This window comes from Aspergillus glaucus, assembly GCF_001890805.1.
Source record: "Aspergillus glaucus CBS 516.65 unplaced genomic scaffold ASPGLscaffold_1, whole genome shotgun sequence".
NCBI classification, from domain to species: domain Eukaryota; kingdom Fungi; phylum Ascomycota; class Eurotiomycetes; order Eurotiales; family Aspergillaceae; genus Aspergillus; species Aspergillus glaucus.
This window is the reverse complement of record NW_019170453.1, coordinates 638,760-654,688: the sequence shown is the minus strand read 5'-3', so window position 1 is coordinate 654,688 and position 15,929 is coordinate 638,760. Positions and strand designations below refer to the sequence as shown.

The window sequence follows — 15,929 nt, the reverse complement described above, 5'->3', positions numbered from 1 at the left end:
TTGAATTATAATCAGACCACCTCTACAGCATTTGACACCGAAGCTAATTCCAACATCAGAAAGCCAATATGGATCAACGCTACTATACTCTTGCTGAAGGTAAAGTAGTCAATTTACCTCTGGACTTTTTGTAGGTTTTGAGCTGATTATTTCAACAACTAAGGTTGTCCTTACGCCAGTAATGCCACATCTGTGCAACTGCGCAATGGAGGCGGTGGTGGTCTGGCACTCCTTCAAGACACTCAGCTTATTGAAACGCTGGCTCACTTTTCTCGAGAGAGAATCCCAGAAAGGTGAGTACAAGAAACTCATAGAGCCATATAGACTCTGACATAAATTTGTGTGTATTTAGGGTTGTGCATGCCAAAGCTGCCGGGTAGGTCCATTTCCCTTCATAGTGATATGATAGATCCTAACAAGTGCTCACCAGAGCCTACGGTGAATTCACCGTCACCCATGATTGTTCGGACATTACATCGGCTAGTTTTCTTAATCAAGTGGGCAAAAAAACCCAAGTCCTATGGCGCGTATCTACAGTTGGACCAGAAGCCGGCTCAGCTGATACTTCACGCGATGTACATGGCTGGGCAATGAAGCTGTATACTGATCAAGGAAACCTCGACTGGGTGTTCAATAACACTGTATGTGGGCAAGTTTGTACAATGTGACTGATAAGGATGTACTGACTTGGGCAATAGCCAGTTTTCTTCGTTCGAGACCCAATCAAGTTTCCCTCTATGAACAGATCCCATAAGCGGCATCCGCAGACCCATCTTCCAGATCCGAATATGGTAAGTAAATCCCTTCAAACTGTTGAACTTGAAGGATACCATATAGCTAACATCCGGTTAGTTCTGGGAGTAAGTGGAAATCTTCATATTTCTGGTGACACAAGTTCTTGGTAAAAAAAAAAAAATTACTGACTTGAGTAAAAAGTTTCCATGTTGGCAACCCCGAGGGTTTCCATGAGCTGCTGCACCTTTTCAGTGACCGTGGAACACCTGCATCTCTACGCCACATCAACGCATACAGCGGACACACCTACAAATTTACAACAGAGGTTGGGAGAACCCATTTTCCATGATAGGGAGCAGAATGTTAACCTTCATTTCATCTAGGACGGCTCTTTCAAATATGTCAAGATTCACATCAAACCAAACCAAGGAGTCCAGAACTTAACCAAGGAGGAGTCAGTGCGAATTGCAGGAGAGAACCCAGATTTTTTAATCCAGGATATGTTCGAAGCAATTGAGAGGGGTGATTATCCAACCTGGGGTGTATATGTCCAGGTCATGGATCCCGCACAGGCAGAGAATTATCGGTGGAACATATTTGACATGACCAAGGTCTGGCCGCATCAAGACTTTCCGCTGCGGCAAATTGGCAAGTTGACATTGAATCACAATGTAAAGTTGACTTTGTTTATTGGGGCATTACATGGTTGCTAATGTTACTTTTCACAGCCCAACAACTATTTCACTGATATTGAGCAGGCTGCCTTTTCACCATCTAATATGGTACCTGGGGTTGCACCATCTGCTGATCCAAGTATGTATTTTCTTATACAAATATACGGTGGTGCTTTTATCTGATATGTGCCCTCAGTGCTGCAAGCGAGGTTGTTTGCCTACCCTGATGCAGCAAGATACCGACTGGGAACTAACTATCAGCAACTTCCCACAAATGCTGCCAAAGCACCGGTGTATTGCCCTTTCCAACGTGATGGCTTGATGAACTTTTCAGACAATTATGGGGCTGATCCAAACTATGTTGGCTCCTCACTCCAACCCACCAAATTCTACCAAGACATAAAAGGAGTCGGACCAAAGTCCCTCAGTGTCCTGACTGAACATGAGAGGTGGGCTGGAGAAGTTACCAACTTTACCACGCATGTTACAGATGAGGATTTCGTCCAGCCCGCTGCTCTGTGGAATGTGATCAAGAAAGACCCAGGTCATCAGGAGAGATTTTTTGGGAATGTCGCTGTGCATCTCAGTAAAGTCAAGAGTGATAGGCTCCGACATGAAGCTTATAGTATGTGCCGTTCCCCAAACCAGCACTTGAAGGAAAAGGCCAGTTGTGCTCAGGCTAACGGCTTGTATAGCATTCTTCTCTCGTATCAGTCAAGACTTAGGTGCAGGTGTGAAGAAGGCTACAGAAGACCTTGTAGTTTCTAAATTACACTAGATTACCCTTCCCACCAAGACCACGAAACGGAAACAAAATCCAAATGTGTCTTAGGTCTTGTCTGTCTTTTCTGGAGACAAAGTCTTCACCGGTCCCCCGAGGCCAAGAAGATGCCTAGAATATGTAATGTAATAACAACGGGCCAGTGGCTCAGTGATATGGACACTGAGCCTGGCTAACCTGCCGGTGCGCACATCACTAGGTAGTTTGTAGGTTCGAATCCTGCCTGACTCTCCACCCACAAATCTTGTTTATACCAAGTATCTCTCTCGCAGGTTTTCCCCCGAGCCTGGACGGGGTTTTTTCCTTGCGAAAAAACAGGTAAATGCCGGATTAGATCCCCTATACCTCTCTACTTTACTGCCTGCCCAGGAGGTCTCATCTTTACTAAGCATACTCCCGCGCGGGAGGTGCTTCCTGTACATAAAATAGCCTCAGGCTCTTACCAGGCAGTTCCGCTCTGCCCGTCGTATATTCCGTTCCGGGATCCCACACCGACGTTAAATAGCAACAACACCACCACCAACAACAACAACAACAACAACAACAACAACAACAACAACAACAACAAATATGCAGTGCAAAGCTGTTCAATTATCCAAGACAATCTATTGGCGCATCTTAAAATAAAGTCGAATGGTTCTCTGTGTAGTTGTGTTGCAGATAATGGAGTAAGATTTATATGCTAATTTGAGGCCTTTTCATAAAGATTGCCACGCAAGAATACATAATCAACGAGAAGACCAATACTCTATGAGCAACCTCATTTGCTACTTTGCTTGTTGGCCGTCTCCAATCTGCAGAAGCAAGATGACTGGATTGGAATATCCGCCACGGCCATTGCTACCTTTAGTGGAATCTGAATCATTCGGGCCTCGGTAGTACGCCCAAGCCGTGTCATACATTCATGATATCCATGCAGGGCCCAGACGTTGTTCGGATGCCGGTGAGGCCCAATGAGTTTACAGCTGAGAGCGAGGTCATCTGCATAAACCTCTGCCGCCTCGGCCACATGGTCCTGCTCGAGGAGAAGTGCCGCATAGGCATGTCGTGATGGCAGCATCCAGCCCGGCTCCGAATAGTGGAGATTGTCCTCTTCATGAACGGCCTGGCGGAGGCTAGCAAATGAAGCCTTGTAATTACCCCGTCGATATTCGAGCTCGCCATCCAGCATGGCCGCTACAACCTTAAGTTCATCGACAACTCGATTAAGGAAGTCCATGCGCGTCGGAGGCACGCGCTTGGCCGCTGCATAAAAGAGTTCTCGCTCCTTGTCTGCTTTCTCGAGATTTCCGGTGGCCGCCCATGCGATGGCCTTGCCGTAATGCGTCATAACCACAGTCACACAGTAGAGCTCCCTATCCTCAGGAATGGGGAGCTCCTTCAGTCCCTCCCAGAAACCAAATCGGATGAGGACATGTACTCGCACCGATTTGAAAAATTCTATCCATTCAGCCATGGGTGGTGACTCAATCCGTAGCATATCCTCAGTGATGGTGGTCTCCATGCGAGTGGTGGACTCAAGTGCGATCTTTGACTGGCCTGCAAGCATGCAGGCATATATTAGAGAGTGGTAGTTATGCAGCCGGTAGAAGCTATAGAAGTTTTCCCCACCTTGCCGCGCAAAAAACTTGTCATCAGCAAAAGTAGCTTTCATATTGCAGTCAATTGATCGACGGTAGTCGCCAACAAGAATGTCCAGGTGAGATGGCATATGGCGGAGATGTCCAGCATCAGGAACAAGATCACGCAGGTGGTCTGCGGGCACGAGCGCAACTTCTGGAGTGGCAGACACCTCCATCAGGTGTATATATAGGTGCAGAATCCCAGGATGCTCTTTGGCCATGGGGAATGCTAGGCCACTCTCGAGCAACCCCTTCACTTCCAGAACAGGAGTGCTCAAGATTGGCTTGCCAGTGCTAGCATCAAACATCCCCCATGGATTCATGTTCATCAGCGCATCGGCAAAGAGCGTGATCACATCCAGATCAGTTTCTCCAAAATCCCGGTAGACACGTCTCATTGCGTCCACGTAGGCTTTATTAATGGCATCAAAATCTTGGACGACAAAGTCGGTTGGAAAGCGGTATTGTAAGGCTTTGATCAAAGCCTTTTCAAAGGGCATGGCGCTTATCGTATGTTCCTCGGCTGCTCGAATAACATGGTGACCCTTTCTGACTGAATACTTCAGGTCGTCCTCATCAAACATAGTCCATTTCTTGTTGTAGTTGGGACCAGCGACAAAGGCTACTCCCCAGTAACCCATGGCACAGTCCGGGTCGTGGGCAATGACTTGCTGGAAGCAGTTGCCCGCTTCCTCGTGGTTAAAAGAGTAAGCCCAAGTAAGGCCCCGATCGAACCATCTCTGTGCATCGATACTGTTGGTGCTGACTTTGCGACTAAAGCATCCAAGGTCATAATAATCCTCAGTGGCGGCCACTGGGGTTGCCTGGATAAACTCAGAAGCCATTTTTAAGAATAAACAAAAACCAATTTTCCTCTCCTCTGAATAGCAACACCATATCATCTACGTAAAGATGACGCGATTGCCCGAAGAATGCCAGAGGCAACATGGACTGAGTTATAAAGAACAGAATGGAAAGTCACATTCGAGGGAAATGAACAATCAACTAATGAACTGTTTCATACCTTATATCCCCATAACACAAATCGCCTCACACCATGTTTGATCACAATACTCCCGGCCCAATTCAAACCACTCCATAACATCTGCAAGTTCCTCGACGCCTTCTATATCTACGCCGACGAGGCCTGTCACAACATAACACGCTAGATCGAGGCGACCCATTATTGCGCACATGTGCGCTCCGGCGTTCGACAATACGTCATCTACGACTCTTCTGACAAGAACGCACGTTTGATTGGGGTTGAGTATATGATCACTAAGGAAAACTATGACAAACTCCCTGACTACGAGAAGAAGCTCTGGCACTCACACGACTTTGAAGTCAAGTCAGGTATGCTCTTTCTTCCATGCCCGGAGGGCGCGGATCCTCAGGAATGGGGGAATGCCGAAAAGGAGGCGATGAAGGATATTGTGGGGTTATATGGCAAGACATGGCATTTCTGGCAGGTTGATCGCGGGGATGAACTTCCAATAGGGTATCTAACATTGACGTGGTCATTGACAGAATACAAGCAGGTTGATTTGGATTCTGCGCTGAAGGGACGGAATGTCCGGTTGATGGTGGATCACCATGACAAGGCGCAGCAGAGGGAAGGTATTGAGAAACCTGAAATCATTCCTCTGGCAAACTACTGGTGGAAAGAGGGAAGGTAAATATGGATCAAGCAAGATGAATGTTGGGTAATTTGGCAAAGGCTGTAGTATTAAGCAATAATCAGTTTTGACTGCCAAGTAGTGAACATTAGAGAGTAGGTACACTGAGGAATGCAAGCATTGAACTAGTCCTCGCCAGACCCTCAGAAATGGCGACAGTTTTGGACTCTTCGCCCGACTCTCAAGAGGTCACTCCTTTTTCCTTCACCCTCCTCACCCGCCAAGGACCCTCAATTACATAATATTCCCTGATTGGTAGTTAACTAGTTAACTAGTTAACTAACTAAATACAGTAACTAACTATGCATCAAATTGCTGACTTACCTTAATAAATTTCTGTTATTTAATTACACTTGCTTTGGTGATAACCAGTACTAAATAACTTAGATTCCATGAGAACTCGAACTCACTTCAAACAATATTTCCTCAAAAGGTCAGCCTGGCTGTAATAGCAGGGCCGGAATCCTGACACCGCCGAGTGTATCAAGTATGGGAAGAAGATTTATCGAATCTTCTGGCATTTGATTGAATATCAAACTGTATGATGGCGTAACCGATTCGGTGAATAGATGATTGAATTTAATGGCCTGATACAACGCGGCGTCAGCACTCCAGAAGAGAAATACTGAGATTTATAGACCATGAGTCCGGAGCAAAAAAGAGAATAATATTAAAGGCACTTGAGTTTGCCCTACACCAATAACTACCTTAAACAACAACGAGCCTTCTGCAAGTCATCAGGCCCTTGACCATGACTCTTCATGAAAGTTGCATGTGCGGTGCTACCGCTTATACCTCTCTCTGTAGGTCAATGCCTGTCGTGCATACCTAATTCTATGTAAGTACTTATGGACCATGCAGCGGAGCCTCTCGTAACAGCTCTCTGCCACTGTGTTGACTGCCAGAAGGTGCGTGAGTATCCAAGTCTTGCGTCTTCTGGTAATTGAGAGCTAATAATACTTTGAATAGTGGACAGGCGGTGCTTTTACCTCCAATGTTGTGGTGCCAAGAGATACCTTCAAAATCACCAAAGGTATGCAAAGATTAGGCCAGTTCTAGTCACAATGTTCGCTGATATTGAATTATACAGGAACCCCCAAGTTCTGCGACATTACAGCTGGGAATTTTGCTCAAAATGGCCAACCCAACAATCCCTTTGGATTCACTGATTCTTGTAACTGCAGCAAACGGTCTAGTTGCATCTCACATTACTGACCAACTTCTTGTTGTTGGATACCGTGTCCGTGGAACAATTCGAAACAAGACCAAAAATGCGTGGATGATCTCCCTATTCAATGACCGATATGGATCGGATCGTTTCGAGCTTGTTGAGATACCAGATGCGTCCGTGCCAGGCGTGTGGGATGGGGTCGTCAAGGGAGTTGCTGTTATTGCGCATGTCCTCGGCACCATAGATGTAATGACACCAAACGGCGAGAAAGCAGCTGAAGAGGAACTCCCGTGGCATCTGGCTCTGCTCAATGCTGCTCAAAATGAACCTACCGTGAAGTCATTTATCTATACGAGCTCTGCCTGGGCGGCATGGGCCCCGGATGCAAGCAAGAAGATCACCTTGACCGAGTGGACTTGGAACGAAACCGCAGTTGAATTGGCCTGAAGCGATGCGTCTCCTGAGGAAAAGGGTCTCTTTGCTCAGTACATGGCGCTCAAGGCAATTCTAGAGCAGAAGGTATGGGAATGGGTGAATCGAGAAAAACCTTACTTCACATTCAACACTATCCTCCTCGATACCGTCATTGGTGACACCCTCCAGCCAAAAGAGTTGGGCATTCCTTCTACTGCAGCCATGGTCAAGTGGGCAGTCGATGGGATTAATCTTCCAATTTTGAATGGGTTCCAGCCTCAATGGTACGTCAATACACGGGATGCTGCTTTGCTTTATGTTGCAGCATTTACTGTACCTGGTGTTGACCGAGAGCGCTTGTTTGCATTTGGTGACCGGTTTAGTTGGTCAGTACCCTGTTTTTAATTTCTTTCTATTGGATGGAAGTTCCTATATGTCAAGAGGTATCTAACATATCTACATTGACAGGCCACGGATTGTTGAAATCTTAGGGCAGCTTTTCCCTGAAAAGAAACTCCAAGCAGATCCAGACAGCCCTTACTCTGTAGCGAATAGCAACAACGTCTCGATTGCCGATACCATAGGGGAAGAACGCAAACCTCGACCAGGGATTGGGAGATACCTGCTTAGTGAGATTAACACGAGCTGGACGGATACCACTGTGATTATCTGTGGTTTTGTCAGTGGTCTGGTGGATGGTCTTTCGTTCACCTACTGGAACAGTTTCTCGGACATGAAAACAGGTACATCACTGACTCCACAGGGGCGTGGGATGTCAAGTGTGACGGCTCAACGCCAGACAAACAGCGCCAACATATCAAACGATGCCATACAAGCAATATGGGCAAACAAGGGCTTAAGCCGTACCACACAAATGTCTATAAAGACCGTTCATCGCCTAGATAGATTTCCTTTTCTTCTTCTTCCCCAGATTCGATATTCTCGTCGAGAGGCTACAACCTAGTCTAGATATGAATATTATTCGTTTTATCTGCTAGTTTCCGAGCCCGTGACAGGTATAGGCGTCCACAACAACCAAAAACGAGTCATAGCTCTTCCCTATCCACTTGCTCGCAGGTAATACCGTGATAAAATCCATTGTCATAAGGTCTCCCGGGCCTTCGGGGACTGGTAATGCCTGAAGTTTGCCATATGGTACGTGCCGGTGTACCTTGATTCTCTGACAGAGGTCGCAGGTCTTTGTGTACTTGTCAACATCACAGCGCATACCACGCCACAGGTATTTCTGCTGTATGCTTTCCAGAGTGCGTTTGGACGCTTGGTGTCCGCCCGTAGGGTCATCATGATAAAGCTACAAAGAATACTACATATAACTAGACATAACTCCGTAATGGATGTTATGGGGTTGTCGTACGATCCCGTACGAACCCTCCGGATATGACTCGGCACTACGGCCTTCGTGGTATGCAAGGGGTGCCCCCTTGATATGCTTGCTATATATATGTCCTGTTCCTCGCCAGACCGTCTTGTTTCCTTTTCCTCTTCAGCTATTCCTTCTTGTACGTACGGCATTCTTTTAGATTGAGACAATCGAAGTGTGACCCCTAACAGTGCCGACCCCTAAGATTAATTTATGCCTCAGTTATCTCATTCCTTACAACATAATACATTCATTAAAAGCCACAATGGGGCTACCGTGTGCGCCGAAACCTCCCCGAGCAATAAAGAACAAGAGATGAAATAAACAACAACTCCACATGAAAGACTTTTGTTAGAACGCCGGGACAAAAACCTGCCACGCGAAGGAAAAGGCTAACCGTAATGGTGAACTTGAGTGGGAACAGGCATTTCGCCGAAGATAGTGTACATCTCTGGCATGTCGGGGCTCAGGGTGTCTTCGCAAGCTTGCATAATTTCAAAATCAATCATGGTGACTGAACGTGTTTCCGGGTGGTAGAGAATATTATGCTTGCCAGTATCAACGGACAAAACTGAGAAGCTTCTGAGTATAAGAACAGCTTTAAGGATTTCGGAGCGGATATGTTCCTTCTCAAGCCCAGAAATAGTATCCCAAAGTTCATTAAGAGTCTTGCCCGGTACTTTTGTCATTATAAGTATATTTCCCTTCGGAAACAGTGAAGAGCAAGAGATGGTCCCGTGGCTTAGCATCATTGCAAAAAAGCTATAGCCTTGAGGTCTCTTCGCGTAAATATTTTCATAAGTCATGGCTTCGTGCGCGTAGCTTTGGTAGTATGAGGGAGACCAGCATTTGGCTATTGCTGACTGGCCATCCCAGGTGACTTCATAAACAGCTTTGTGCTTTGATCCATGAATCAGGCGTTTGCAGTTGACCAAAGTCGTCGCAATGCCGTTATCAGCCCCAAAAAGAATACTCTGGGATCCTATGTTTTCGTCTGGGGTGTTTTGTTTTGCTGCAATCTGATTTCGGAAGGGGGATGGGTGGGTCGATGCTTGACAGAACACATCTGCTGAAATAGACAATTGCTCAGCGATGAAGTCTGCGGGCTCGATGAACGTCGGATCTTGAGAAGCAAATAAAGCCATAGCCACAAAACATTGCCGGATAGATGGGTTCGTAGACTTCTCGCTGATGGGCATCGACATCTCAAATCTAAATGGGGCAGTTCTGCGGACAAACACAGTGCTTCTATATGTTGACAAAAATCCGAATCTGAGATTGGAAGACCGCATGTACGATATGAGTTGACCGAGATGTGGTTGCAGAGGTACCAAGGCAGGAAACCCTCTGCGGATGGGATGATTTTCCAGCAAGAGAGTCCAAAAAGTTTTTAATTCGCCGACCAGAAGAGCTATCGAGTCCAACAGGGAAAGCATCACGACATCCGGAACTTTCTCAGCATCATGAGGAGGCAAAGCCTGGTAATCTCCGAACTTCATGTTTGAAAGGTGTGTCACGGAGAGTGCTTTCATGACAGCGTCACAAACGTGTTTAGAAAAACGACCAGTTAATCCCAGTTCACTAGCAGTACGGTACTCCTCGACCTCATCTGTCAAGGAAACCAGCTGACTCAAGTCGAGGGAAGCACAAGCCTGGATAACATCTGATTCGAAATTCTCCCACTCGTAAAAAAACCGGGCTGAGACATTTTCGTTGGACCTGGAGGGATATGTGGTGCCTCCTAACTTGTTAAGGGGGGGGAGGGGTCGTGATATCAGCTCTAGTGCAGACTCCATCGTTCCTTTAGAATGTGGAGAAGATGGAAGACATGAATGGTTGCGGACATGATGTGACGGGTGTAGCGATGCCGAAGGCAAGTGGAGTTTCTTACTTGAAGGGACATGTTATGTGGGGCAACCCAACTAAACAGTGTAAACTAAGCAAACCAACCATTTCTTAAGTCAGCAGACCCCGCTTTTCGGCGTGTTGGGGTGGACGTGGACATAGCTCACCCGAGGTGCGCGAACAACCCAAGCGAGTTACCCAAACACGTGACGCCAAGGCCACTTATTAAGCAGGAACCGCCCAAGCGAGATATTTCGTTAGGTATTGTATTGAATCCAAACTTAACATTCTATTCTCCTCTCCGCGTGATGCAGAAGTTTGAGGACACCAACTACTTGCCAACTGCTTCTGCTCCAATAGTTATAGAAGCAGGTGAGGAGAGTGAAGTTACGCAACAGGAGGAGGTAAGATGATTTTCCAAGTACTTGGGAACTGGTTGGCAAGCAGTTACTGAATACTTATCGGCTCCGACAATACTACCTGTCCCCCTTACCCAGGCCAAAGGTAACAACTCCCTTACTTCGCTTCATATTGAGTATATACAGGATCTCCCTGAGTACCCAGTATCTCATATATATGGATACACTTATGTAGTAGCAGTTGGGAATCGCTCACAGGAAGAGATGGAGGAACTAGTCCATGATGTAAGTAATTACCAACCACTTGCCAAATACTTACTAACCACTTCACCCTAGGTTCAATATGCAAAAAAACTCAAGTGGGGCCAGAAGCGGCCTGTATACTTTCCATTTTTGAACTCTCAAGTAAAAAAATGGACCTGGACATGCTCCGGAATCTTTGCATGTGAATATCTAAATCCATATATTGCATCGTATCATCATACCGTGCATGTAATGAATCGAACAATCAACAAACACGCCAGGAAAGAAAAAATCACAAAAAAAGCAAATATACGGAAGGATTCATTAAGGCTAGATCACGGGATATTGATAATTTGATTCCTTGGGGCATATATAAGCCGAGGCTGCTTAGCACAATACGTATGCATCTTAGGGCTAGTCCAGGACAACACGAGACAGAAAAGTCCGTCCATACAAGCAAAGACCAAAGTCGAGAGCTATTGAAAACCAAAATGTACTATGCATTGCAGGATGCTTCTAAGAGCAATATCATCCTTGAAAGCAAACAAAAATGCATAGCGCATCCCATAAGCCCACATTACCCACATGTCCAGCAGTGAATACATCAGAGCAACACTGCCATAACTCCAAACAAAAAAAAAACAAAAAAAACAATAGTACCCTCTCCAACTCCGTATCACAAGACCAGTCTCCCAGACGAAGGAAGATTGCAAACAGCAGCTTGGCTAGTTGTTATTGTTTGCTGGGATAAACGTACCATGTCAGAATCCCCAACTTCACCTGCTGAAATAACAAGAAGCTCTTCGCCTGATAAAAGCAGTCAACAGGGTATGTTTGCGGTGACCTATTTCCAGAATATCGTCGCGTGTTAGAGTTTTATTGATTCGTTCGCCAGATTGTCAAATCGAAGACGAAAACCCTCCCGGCAACCAGAAGACTCAGAGACGTTCAAAAGCCATCGATTTGATACGCGCCCGAACGGTCGTCCGCATGTCTCCACCCGCGTCTGCAGAGAACTCCCCCGTGAAGACGGAGTCGCCAGGACGATCCCCAGAGATATCTCCAACAAAGTCACCCGGTAAATGTCCAGGAAGTCCCCCACAAAGGCCAACGCACGGGTCTGTGCCGAAGTCGCCTAGCAAGTCGCCGAAGAAGCAACCGGGGAGGTCGCCAAAAGCGTCACCAGCCCGGAAGAACATGCAGCCACAATCTCCCGCTCTACATGGACAACCTGTTCAGCTATACAAGAACCCTGTTCCCGCCCTGGGACCGTCTCTCATGCCGAAGCCTCAGAGAGAGCAGAGCTCTGCATCCTTAAGCAGCGAAGCGGGCTATCAGTATTTTGGCGGCAATTATACATATCCGTACATGTTGAACACACAGCTTTTCCCCGAACAGGATGCTGTCAGTACAGTTCAGCCCGCTTCGTATATTGCTCCTGTTTATACCGGAGGAACGACTATGGCGCAAAGCCCAGTCCTCCAATTCGAACAGGTCTTCCCTCCCACTCAGCTTCGAAGTGCCCACAGCAGCCTCGCGTCGTTTGAAGCGGAGTGGAGGGCGAATCCAGAATCATTTGTCACGACCTCAAGCGGGGAAGACGCTGGAGCGGTAGCTGAGCAGTCTAATACTATTCGCACGGGAGAGGACAATATATCGTTTCCAGACTCTCGAAATCTTGCAGTTACCTCACCAGAAACAAGCAGCACAACCGAACGAAGCGAAGCGCAAGACACCCAACCTCAACCTCTCCCAAACCCGATCCCGCGCAGAAACACACTTTCCACAAAAACCAAACCCAAGTTATCCCCCATTCAAGAAATCTCCCGACAGGACACTCTGTCTCCAAAATCCGAAACCTCCTCAACAGGCATAACAACAGATCCCCCATCACCCGCTAGATCCATCGACTCGTCCCAATTTTTCAAAAACACTTCATCAATAAGCACGCAGTCCAGTCCCACATCCAGCGCAGCAACAACCACAACAACAGCCACCACGATAACCCGCAAACAGAACCCCCCCGACTTCTTCTACCAACTTGACAGCCACGGTTTCCCCTGTGCCACCAGCACATGCGATAACCGCTGCAACCTCTGGGACGGCACGAGCGTAATTTGTCCTAAATGCGGACCCTACTCTGAGATCCGGTACTGCTCAAAGGCCCATTTACTGGAGGACGTCAAGTGGCACTGGGCGTATTGCGGGATGATGGCGTTTGAGCATCCGTGTAAAGAGAACAGTATTCCGAGGGAGATCCGCGTGGACATGCCGTGTTTGATTCCGTGTGTGCATGGGTATGATACGCCAGAGAGACATCGACAGGCTGTTTATTTTAATGTCTGTGGTGCGCAGGGGGATTATTTTATCTTTTCGGATTGGGGTGATTTGATGGAGGCTGGTGGGAGGTCTGATGGGATGGCGGCGCGGTGCTCGTCGAGGGTTATTTGCACTGTTACCTTTGAGGATCCAGTCGAGAAAGATCGATTTCGTCGTGTCCTCGCGGCCTGTCTTTTCCGTAAGACCCTCACCATTCCAATACAAACACGGGCTAACAAACCCAGTAACAATCGAAGTCCCCGATCTAGCAGACTACCTCTTCCGCCTAATCCGCAACAACCTCCGCACAAAATCCCTCTGGTCCAAAACCCTCCACCAGTCCCTAATCCACCAACTATCCCAAGAACTCTCCATCCAAACCCAACCGCACATCACCGGCGAGCGCCACGCCTGTCCAACAGACTGGGACGGATGCAGCCGGCGCGCTTGTAAAGATGTTGTTTGTCAGGGCGAGTATTGGAGGTTGCTTGGGAAGTTAGGGGGGATGGGGTTTGGACGGTTGCTAGAGCATTTGGAGGCAGGGTATTGGGTGCTTAGGGTTGCGAGGACTACGCATCCGGGGGTTAGGGTGGTGGAAGAGAGAATGAGGGGGGAGGGGTTTGAGGGGGTGTTGGAGGAGGATAGGAGGGTTTTTCGGAGGGGGGTTGGGTGGGATGGAGTTGGGAGTGGGTGTATGGAGATTGAGGGGGTTAATGTTTGATGCATTTTATTTGGAGGAGATCGCCTAGAGTTGATTGCGCATTGCTCAAGATTTCTGTATGATATAGTGAGTGCAGTCATGTTTGGATAGCACATAGCTTTGTCACAGTCAGGCTCTGCTATTGCACAGAAAGTGAAAGGAAACGATAGGATACTGTACGAATACGGGATTGACGATGATAATTCGCATAATGATATACTTGCACAAGATATTGGAAATAAGATGATTTGAAAACCCGAGACATCTAGTTTATTCCTTCTTATCGAATGCTCAAATATGTACTTGCCTGATAACATTCAAAAAAAACATGAATAATCATACGTAACACAGTCAGAAGACGTATGTGCTTATTGGATATACTTTTTCAAACCACGCAACCTCTCCTTTGCAGTCTCAAGGACGTCGTCGTTCTTGCAAACGGCAAAGCGGAGGTAATCCTCGGCAATGTGCTCATTCGCATCGGTGTAGAATTCAGTAGGAGGGATGGCAGCAACTCCAACCTCATGGATGAGGAACCAGCAGAGTTTGAAGTCGCGGGGACGGTTGGCCACATGAGGAGGGAATTTGTAGTCCTCTGGCAGCTTGATTGAGGCCATGTTGGCCAGAACGAAGTAACCACCTTCGGGGTCAGAGTACTGATTTGCGATTAGCGCGGTCCATCGAGCAATGATCGTAACCAAACGTACCGGAATGCCAAGCTCCTTGAACACTTCACAGAAGCGTTCCATCTTGCTCTTCATCTCTGCGCGACTTTCGTCCCAGAATCCAACCTGGTCGGCTTGTTCAAAGGCAATAGCAGTCGCTTCTTGGAGGGGAGACACGGAACTGTAACAAATCCGAGTGTGTGCGCCAGCAACATACTTGATCAGATGCTCGGGTCCAATCAAGTATCCAACACGCCAGCCGGTGGCATAGAATGCCTTACCGGCGGAAGCCACGGTCAGAGTGCGCTCGTACAGCTCCGGAGACAGGGTGGCGATTCTGGTGAACGGAACGTAGTAGAGGCGGTCATAGACTTCATCGGAAAGAATGATAAGGTTGTGCTTAACACAAAGCTCACCAATACGCTCCAGTTCAGCCTTGGAGAAGACCTTGCCAACAGGGTTGTGACTGTCATGGTTAGAAATTTGCAGGAATAGCATGTCGAATGCAACTTACGGAGAGTTCAGCACCTGATAGAAGTTAGCCTTTGTCAAGAACACATTTGTATTGAAGGATGGCACTCACAATCATCTTAGTCTTAGGATTGATCGCATTCTCCAACTCCTCAAAGTTAATCGTCCATTCCGCAGCAGACGAAGTCCTGGTGGCTCCGTCTGTGGGCGGGTGAAGTGGGACATAACGAATAGTACCGCCGGGCATTTCAATATTGCTGATGTACCTTGGAGCGTGTCAGAGTGAGAATGCGAAGGTCGCATGCCGCAACTTACTGGTCGAAGAATGGCTCAAAGATGATGACCTCGTCACCGGGCTCAATGAAGCCCATAAAAGCACTCAGCATTCCTATCAAGATGATCCAGAGTCAGCTGCGCATGTCCGGTATAACTCCGAGAATTGCGATAATATTATCCCACCTTCATTGGCACCAGTGGTGATCGAGACCTCGGTATCTGGGTTCAAGGTGCGTCCAAAAAACGGGGAGTAGGCATCCGCGATGGCTTTCTTGAGACGGGGACGACCCTATACGGCATGAGCACTGTGCCAAAATAATTCCTTATGCGACAAGTACCTTCGTCGGGGAGTATTGGTTGCAGTCCACACGATCCAGCGCTTCCTTCGCAGCGTCAAGGGCGAACTTCGGGGGGTTATAGCCACTATCAGAGACCGGACATTAGCATTTATTCATATGCTTACTAGAAAGGATATAACCACTTACAAGAAACCTTGGCCCATGTTCACAATAGGCTGGACCGGCGAAGCAGCAGCGGCTTCGTTAACGATTGACCTGCGCAACCCAGTAAGAAAGATGCGCCAGCTTCAATTCCCCC

The 15,929-nt window shown here is 47.4% G+C and overlaps 9 protein-coding genes across 9 annotated transcripts in view; 5 read left to right on the top strand and 4 right to left on the bottom strand.

The window, feature by feature from the left end:
- The first annotated feature begins 12 nt into the window (after positions 1-12).
- ASPGLDRAFT_78419 (catalase) lies at positions 13-2,397 on the top strand. Its single transcript, XM_022549958.1, has 11 exons — positions 13-99; positions 164-293; positions 353-376; positions 431-641; positions 699-791; positions 853-860; positions 937-1,060; positions 1,119-1,406; positions 1,464-1,548; positions 1,606-2,034; positions 2,105-2,397. The coding sequence occupies exons 1-11, from the start codon at positions 69-71 to the stop codon at positions 2,185-2,187; spliced, it is 1,506 nt and encodes a 501-aa protein (XP_022405861.1). The 5' UTR covers positions 13-68; the 3' UTR covers positions 2,188-2,397.
- A 449-nt stretch (positions 2,398-2,846) lies between these two features.
- Positions 2,847-4,657, bottom strand: ASPGLDRAFT_161349 (uncharacterized protein; the record flags this gene model as incomplete). The annotated part of the gene is made up of 1 exon (XM_022542477.1): positions 2,847-4,657. The coding sequence occupies one exon, from the start codon at positions 4,655-4,657 to the stop codon at positions 2,951-2,953; it is 1,707 nt and encodes a 568-aa protein (XP_022405860.1). The 3' UTR covers positions 2,847-2,950.
- Positions 4,658-4,827: 170 nt separating this feature from the next.
- On the top strand, positions 4,828-5,616 carry ASPGLDRAFT_41137 (uncharacterized protein). Its single transcript, XM_022545347.1, has one exon. The coding sequence runs from the start codon at positions 5,084-5,086 to the stop codon at positions 5,486-5,488; it is 405 nt and encodes a 134-aa protein (XP_022405859.1). The 5' UTR covers positions 4,828-5,083; the 3' UTR covers positions 5,489-5,616.
- Positions 5,617-6,623: 1,007 nt separating this feature from the next.
- Positions 6,624-7,478, top strand: ASPGLDRAFT_62755 (uncharacterized protein; the record flags this gene model as incomplete). Its single annotated transcript, XM_022548572.1, has 2 exons — positions 6,624-7,069; positions 7,109-7,478. 2 exons carry the CDS (start codon positions 6,624-6,626, stop codon positions 7,476-7,478), a joined length of 816 nt encoding a protein of 271 aa, XP_022405858.1.
- Positions 7,479-8,102: 624 nt separating this feature from the next.
- ASPGLDRAFT_213078 (uncharacterized protein) lies at positions 8,103-8,927 on the bottom strand. Its single transcript, XM_022543082.1, has one exon. It carries the CDS (start codon positions 8,604-8,606, stop codon positions 8,175-8,177), a length of 432 nt encoding a protein of 143 aa, XP_022405857.1. The 5' UTR covers positions 8,607-8,927; the 3' UTR covers positions 8,103-8,174.
- On the bottom strand, positions 8,427-10,337 carry ASPGLDRAFT_41136 (uncharacterized protein). Its single transcript, XM_022545346.1, has one exon. It carries the CDS (start codon positions 10,248-10,250, stop codon positions 8,847-8,849), a length of 1,404 nt encoding a protein of 467 aa, XP_022405856.1. The 5' UTR covers positions 10,251-10,337; the 3' UTR covers positions 8,427-8,846.
- A 282-nt stretch (positions 10,338-10,619) lies between these two features.
- Positions 10,620-11,353, top strand: ASPGLDRAFT_41135 (uncharacterized protein; the record flags this gene model as incomplete). The annotated part of the gene is made up of 3 exons (XM_022545345.1): positions 10,620-10,638; positions 10,749-10,943; positions 10,995-11,353. Coding segments are annotated over 2 exons (459 nt in total), but the record flags the coding sequence as incomplete, so codon positions are not given.
- A 306-nt stretch (positions 11,354-11,659) lies between these two features.
- ASPGLDRAFT_21340 (uncharacterized protein) lies at positions 11,660-13,941 on the top strand (the record flags this gene model as incomplete). The annotated part of the gene is made up of 3 exons (XM_022543085.1): positions 11,660-11,729; positions 11,797-13,419; positions 13,466-13,941. The coding sequence occupies 3 exons, from the start codon at positions 11,660-11,662 to the stop codon at positions 13,939-13,941; spliced, it is 2,169 nt and encodes a 722-aa protein (XP_022405854.1).
- The window catches only part of ASPGLDRAFT_41134 (kynurenine--oxoglutarate transaminase), a 2,600-nt gene continuing 500 nt past the window's right edge, over positions 13,830-15,929 (bottom strand). Inside the window, exons 2-9 of the mRNA XM_022545344.1 lie at positions 15,818-15,886; positions 15,671-15,755; positions 15,516-15,621; positions 15,372-15,444; positions 15,169-15,322; positions 15,100-15,113; positions 14,628-15,051; positions 13,830-14,576 (exon numbers count right to left, since the gene is read on the bottom strand). Of these exons, the coding sequence (XP_022405853.1) occupies positions 14,289-14,576; positions 14,628-15,051; positions 15,100-15,113; positions 15,169-15,322; positions 15,372-15,444; positions 15,516-15,621; positions 15,671-15,755; positions 15,818-15,886 (1,213 nt within the window). The 3' untranslated portion in view covers positions 13,830-14,288. The remainder of the gene's footprint in view (positions 14,577-14,627; positions 15,052-15,099; positions 15,114-15,168; positions 15,323-15,371; positions 15,445-15,515; positions 15,622-15,670; positions 15,756-15,817; positions 15,887-15,929) is intronic.